The 6,658-nt window shown below is 43.1% G+C and overlaps 1 protein-coding gene across 2 annotated transcripts in view; it reads right to left on the bottom strand.

The window, feature by feature from the left end:
* Positions 1-758: 758 nt before the first annotated feature.
* SPECC1L (sperm antigen with calponin homology and coiled-coil domains 1 like) overlaps positions 759-6,658 on the bottom strand; it is a 50,860-nt gene continuing 44,960 nt past the window's right edge. For both annotated transcript variants that reach the window (XM_083717017.1, XM_083717018.1), the window contains 3 exons: positions 6,438-6,554; positions 5,960-6,019; positions 759-3,588 (listed from right to left, as the gene is read on the bottom strand). In XM_083717017.1, coding sequence (XP_083573143.1) covers positions 3,499-3,588; positions 5,960-6,019; positions 6,438-6,554 — 267 coding nt within the window. In that variant the 3' untranslated portion in view covers positions 759-3,498. The remainder of the gene's footprint in view (positions 3,589-5,959; positions 6,020-6,437; positions 6,555-6,658) is intronic.

The raw sequence follows: 6,658 nt of genomic DNA, 5'->3' as shown, positions 1-6,658 counted from the left end.
CAGAACATGAGCACAAGAACACGTTTCCCTCCCCTGGTTTCCAGAAATTGATATTTGGAAGCATAGCTGCCTTGGAGGAATAGAACAACCCTAAGTACCCTTCGAACATCATCCCGTGATGTGAGCATGCTCAGTGCCTACAGAATGCTGAGTGATGGTTGAGAGGAAAAAAATCTGGAAACTGGGTGGGAAGAATGGAGAGGTTGGAACAGGAGACCAGAGGAAGAGAGACTGAAAGAAGAAAGGAATCAAGAACCAACTTAGGGTCTGGATAGGCAATTTCCTGGTTCACACAGGGAAGCGATTTAAAAAATGATCCCAGGGATGGAAGTGAGAGCTGTCCAGAGAAGTAAAAAAATGTAGTCAGCAGGGACTGCGTGTCCACTCCCCTCCTTCTGCCCAAATGAGTACTGAGTATGCTGACTGCTGGGGATGTGAGTGGTTGGAACCCTGAACAGAAGCACCTCACCCTGCTGCAAGACCCCTCCTGTGTAGTTTATGAGATGGAGGTTAGAGATAGCTATGCCTTCAAAGCACCTTTGCTTATCTAACACAAAGACCAAGACAAACCTTCTGGGAAGACCTCACTAAAGTGTCTGCAAGAGCATCCCCCAAACCACCAGGTATTGTTTTCACTTGCTTGTGTTTAACACCATGAGCTCTTTTTAATTTCTTTTTATAAAGCAGGCACACTAAAATGCGGGGACATTTGCAGGATCTAAAGAAATGCAATTAAAAAACCCAAGCACACTGTTGGCTGTTTTTACGGTATATTAAAAATATTTAATAGAACAAAAACAAAACCAGCAAGAAATGTACTTTACAGTAACATGTTAATCAGTCTTTAAAAAGTGAATAAAGAATGGAAGAATACTTATGTAGCTTGTTATCTAACCAAGAGCAAAGATTTTCTTCTTTTGCAAAATGGGATGTGTGTTTTTTAAAACTTAATTTCCTTCATCCCTCTGAGTGCTTCTTGTCTTGATGAAATCATCTCCCTTGGTAGTTCAGTCTTTACCATAAAAGGTTTTGGTTAATCAATGCAAGGAAACACATTTTTTCTTTTCCTTGTGCTCCATCTGCAGAACATTTCTCACTCTTCAGTCATTTTGCCTTTACCCTTCACATCCTTGCACAACTCAGTCCTCTTTTCATCAATGCCCTCCTGATCAGCTCTCCCCTGTGACTGTAGAGGAAGAGTTTAGAAGCAGGATTCTGCTCAAGATGAGTCTCGTCACCACTGGACTCAAGCAAAGTCCATAAAATAAGATGCTGTCAAGTGTAGGAGGAAGACAGCTCACTAGAAAAAAAAGCTTCTTCAATTCCAATGCAATAAATAAAGAGAGGTGCACCTGTAGAGCAATACATCTTAAGTTCACAAGCAAGGGACCTGAAGCAAATTCCTTTGTACCACAACAGTAAGAAAGCATAACACAGCGAGGATGATCTTTAGTACCTCATTTTAGGGCTAGCAAAAAGTTGGGGGGGGGGTGTTGGAAGGGTGAGTTCCATCTAAAAAATCTGCAACTCTTTGTGCCTAACTGGGAAATGCTAACTCTGTTCACTCAAAAGCCAAAGTCATTCAGGTATTTGCAGGAACCTTTGATATTAGCCTCACAATTTGAGAGGAAGGAGAAAAACCACTGGAAAGTAGGAGTTGAATTTAAACACTTGCAATGGGAGCTCACCAGCCATTTTATAGCCACATGTAAGTTTTGCCTGTATTCCTTGAGCTATGAAACCATGTACAAGGCAGGGGATACTGGAGGCACAATGAAAGGTTCAAGGTTTATTCCGACTTGTCCCAAAATTCAGTTTGGCACCTGCTCCTGTCATAGAGACTCTTCCACAGCAGACCTTGGACCGGGGCTACATTCGTGACCATTCATATACCTATGACATTCAAAAAGTGTCCTTTAAGAGTTCCAGGCACACAGAAAGGATTGAAAAAAAAAAAGAAAGAAAGAGGATTATTTCTAGTTGGGCTGTTAGGGAAAAATGAAAGCTAAATACATCTATAAGTAACAGGGATATGGGGTTCATCAAAATGGGGGACTCAAAAGATCCCTATCCCTCAGCAGTAACTGGGTCTCCACTTGGGGGGGGGCTAACAGTTGCTCTGCATCTAGGAAAAAGATGGTAGGCGCTGAGGCCTTCTTAGAGAAGGAGAGAACCATAGAAGCCTCACTGTGGCTGCTACCACCAAATGTCTGAAGTCTTTTGTGCACTGCCTTGCAATTAGAGCTCCTCTTACCCCAGAGCCAAGTAAGGCACTTGCTTTAATGTTTTTCTCCCAGAGAGTTGTGCCAAGTGGACTCAACACCACAGTACAAACGTCCTGAACTCTGCATTTTCTTCTCTCGCCAGCATTGATCCCACATTTTAAACTAGGCTTATAGGAGGTCAATTTTCAGCTCACAGGCACAATCTACAAATCATGGCTGCTGCTCCTATGAATGCTCCATTCATTTAAGTCATTCCTGAAAGGGAAGCCTATGGAAGGCCCTTTTAGATAAACCTGGGAACAGGCAGCAGCTACTGCTGCTGCTTTTGGCAGATAATCAGATCAGAACACACCGCAAAGCTACCTGCAGGCTGTAGGGGCAAGAAGCAGTTATTGCTAGTTGCAGAAAGTTCTTTTCTGGATAGGAGCTTAACCTATCCAACGATCAAAACAATCATTTCAACCAGTTTAATCTCAGGTGATGCATCATCTGAGCTCCTGCAAAGGAAAGGTTACACTTTGCCAAAAAAAAGTAAATTCCATATAAACTAAATTCTCTTGGAAGCACAACAAATTGCAGTGTGTCCGATCACCTGCACATGGTAATATCCTCAAAGTTGGGAATCAAGTGTGCAAGGCTGGAATCCATCCAGTAATAAAGTTGGAAGCCATGGAGAAGAGAGGTAGGCTTAAACACAGACTCTTCGTTTTGTGCACTGAGAGTAGGCCAAGATTTGACACCATTCTTCAGTCAGGTGAACTCAATGGGAGAAGACACCCTTGTACTTCCTATAAGAATTGTGCACTTTGAGGAGCTGGAGATAGAATAAGGCAATAACTAGGTGATGATTAAAAGTTTTTCCTGTACTTAGGTGAGGAGCAACAAGCAGAACATCCACCCAACCGCCAGAGGTGTTTTCCACGAAGAAAAGTCTTGCAATACAGTCCTAGAGACTTCCTTCCCTTACGTTTCAGCCTTGTCAATTCAGTGGCATCTCATTCAGTTCACTCTTCACCAACGGAAGCTTGGAAGCTTTTTGACACTTGGCCTTACAGGGTCATTTGTAAAGTTCAGGCTTCACAGGCTAATAATTTAATCCAGCTCATTTAGCTATTTGGGTTTGCCCAAGTGCTGGGTTAACGAAACCTTGCTCACCAAAGCCACTCAGAATGCTGTCTTACGAGTTTCATCCAAAGTCAAGAGGTGTTGGTTGAGCTTAGTGTGTGGTGCTGGGATTGTGCTTCCCCAACATTTTCTATTGCTATTCCAGCTCTCAGGTTTCAAAGTATTTGTAAATCGCTGTAACGTACAACATGACATTCTGCCAGTCTGGGCGTTCCGTTCGTACCATCTCATTAATGTCCTACCAGAGGGAAGGAAGAGAGAGAGAAAAATATATATATATATAAACAGATATCCACCTTGCAATAACTCTTGTACTCTGTTAATCATAATCACATCTATAACTGGTCATCTGTAAGATAGACAGGAAAGCTTGCAGGCTCTGTTTCTAATTCTGTAGTGCTCAGCTTATCCTGGGGGTGGGTGGGGAGCTAGGCATACCTGGTAATTGTAGTTCCGCATGTGAACAGTTTGTGTGTAGCTTAAAGTACAAGTCCTGTCTTGCTTTTGAAATACCTAGGTATTAATTGCATTAGTAAAGGTAAAGGGACCCCTGACCATTAGGTCCAGTCGTGACCGACTCTGGAGTTGCACGCTCATCTCACTTTATTGGCCGAGGGAGCTGGTGTACAGTTTCTGGGTCATGTGGCCAGCATGACTAAGCCGCTTCTGGCGAACCAGAGCAGTGCACGGAAAGGCCGTTTACCTTCCCGCCGGAGTGGTACCTATTTATCTACTTGCACTTTGACGTGCTTTCGAACTGCTAGGTTGGCAGGAGCAGGGACCAAACAACAGGAGCTCATCCCGTTGCGGGGATTCGAAACGCCAACCTTCTGATCGGCAAGTCCTAGGCTCTATGGTTTAACTCACAGGATGCTAGTTTGCTGCATATCTGCTGCTCTCCTGCTTGCATTGTGTTCCCTGGTCAACAGAGATGATAAATGGGAGTGTGAAAAGGCAAGAGGAAAGGCATATTGCTGGCTTTTTGCGAGCTGGGGGAATCAGGGTGTCTAAAAAGAAAAGGAGATAAGGATTGGAAGCTGTCCATTCTGCACCCCACCCTGCTTTTAGCTCTGGCTGTCCATGTCTGTTGGTGGGCCCCGTGGACTTGTTAGATGAGCCTCTGCCCTTCAGCCCTTACCTGCAGAAGGGAAGCAACAGTGCCCCTAATGCTGCCATCCATAGCCCTCTTGGGTCCAAGCCAGTTCCACCTTCACTGGCTACTGCACAGTTTAGAAGTGTTAACCACAGTAGCATTCCCCATTGTGAACTCACAGACAATGGCTGGCAGAGACTTGACCGTGAGCAAGGAGAGCTATTTTTAGATTTGCTTTATAGGTTTGCCTCCTCCGAACCACCAAGCAGAATAGAGGTTTGACCTCTGTGACAAGTACAAAATGGCACCGGTTATAACCGATTACCAACAGTCATGAGCTGATTTGTTAAGAAGAGGCACAGGGCAGTGCCGGATTTACGTACAAGCTAAACAAGCTATAGCTTAGGGCCCCACTCTCTTGGGGCCTCCCAAAAAAATTAAAGGTAAAAAAACTGAATGTACATTTCCAAAATATAAGATAAAAAGCAAATAAAATAAAACCTACATACAGCAACAGTGTTTTGTGTTGTGAAGGCTCCTATGATGTTAAGTAATGGCCCCCGTCTGCTAGCCTGCTCGCTAAAATATTACTGGTTTGCTCATTTCTATATATAGGGTGCCTACATTCTGCATGGCAGAATTCATGGACTGGTTGCATGGCAGCATGTAGCATGCAGCTGCAGTGCAGCACAGTTGAATGTCATTGTACCTGTTATCTAATATTAACGAGTACTTGTAGACTGATGATCAGGCAGCATAGACTAAGAATATGAGTCTTCTGCCTACTGATTTGATTTCATGCAATACCTAATTTATTTATTTTGATCCCATTATGGCTTTAGATACCTATTAGGTCCATAAATTACCATATAGCAAACATTCAACACAAAAAAACAGTGACAATTTGTTGTTGACAAAGGACAGCTGGACATATAAAGGGCCCCATTACCTTCAGTAGCTAAGGGCCTCATCAAACCTAAATCCGGCCCTGGCACAGGGTCCCACAATTTTCATCGGGACTGCAGTATGTGGGCAGGTTTAACACTCCCTTACCCAGCTGCAATCATGACGAAATCCCTTCTTGTGGGATTGCCCTATTGGATGCCAAGGTGAAAAGATCACAGCTGGGAAGGGTTAACCTAACACTCGTGTCCCTGTGCACTGTGGTCTGTCTGATGATCTCTCCCCAAATAGGAAAACAAAACTGGGTGCGCTGTCTAATGGTGCATATAGTGTTGAGTCTCGTCTGGCCAAGAGAGTGAGAGCACTTTCAGGGCACTAATTTATAGTCTTGTTTTGCAATTTAATCGCACCAGCCTTATTTTCACAAACACAAACACACACCCTCTCTTTAAAGGAGCCTTCTAGTTTTCAGTTATGGTATTTCTATCCCAGAATTTATTTGTACAGTAATTTCAAACACACAGCTACAGCACAATCCTTGCATGTGCCTATTTAGCAATTAGTCTCCCAGGTAAAAGTTAGTCAGATCGCCCTAAATTTTGCACACACTTACCAGAGTGGATTTGATGCCAACACTTTCAGCTGCCTGGAAAGCCAGAGTGAAATTTCTTTTCTGAAAAATACATTGAGTCAAAAATAAATCTACTGAACAACTTTTTTAAAAATAAAAAAAAACAATGTTGCCTTAGGGACTTGTCCAGAGAGTTGATCAGAGGCTTGCAAAACTCTTTTAAGCACCCCTCTACTGGGTTTGTTTTTAACTCATTTAAAGTAATGTGTGGACAAAGACAACAAATGAATGCAAAAAAACAAAACATCACACAAAGTATTTAAACAAATATACAATGGACTAAGTGCGAGAAAGGTGTGCTTGTGACTAGGATTGCAAATGGGGAATTGCAATTGCCAGTGAGTGCTGGTGACCAGAATAGTGGCAGAAGTGCGAGTCTGTCCATGAGAGAATCTGAGAAGGGGCTCTGGTCTCCAGCATGGTTTTAACAACATTCAACAAAGCTCAGTATAATACTCACCTTGTCTTGACTGTTCAGCTCTTGATAGGGAATATGAGCTGGGAGGTAAGTGTGAAGAACAGCACAGAAAGCCAACCCGTCATTCCAGCTGCTGCTGAAGTTTGTGATATCGATATTCTAAGAGGGGAGGGAAATATGCACACACGTAAGAGAGAAACCTGCTGTGAGGCTTACTTATTCTATTTCTCAGTGACATTTGTAGAACAAGAAAAGAGATAGCA

The sequence above is a fragment of the Podarcis gaigeae genome (genome assembly GCF_964106915.1).
Source record: "Podarcis gaigeae genome assembly, chromosome: 16".
In the NCBI taxonomy this organism is placed as follows: Eukaryota; Metazoa; Chordata; class Lepidosauria; order Squamata; family Lacertidae; genus Podarcis; species Podarcis gaigeae.
This window is presented reverse-complemented; position numbering and strand designations above follow the sequence as displayed.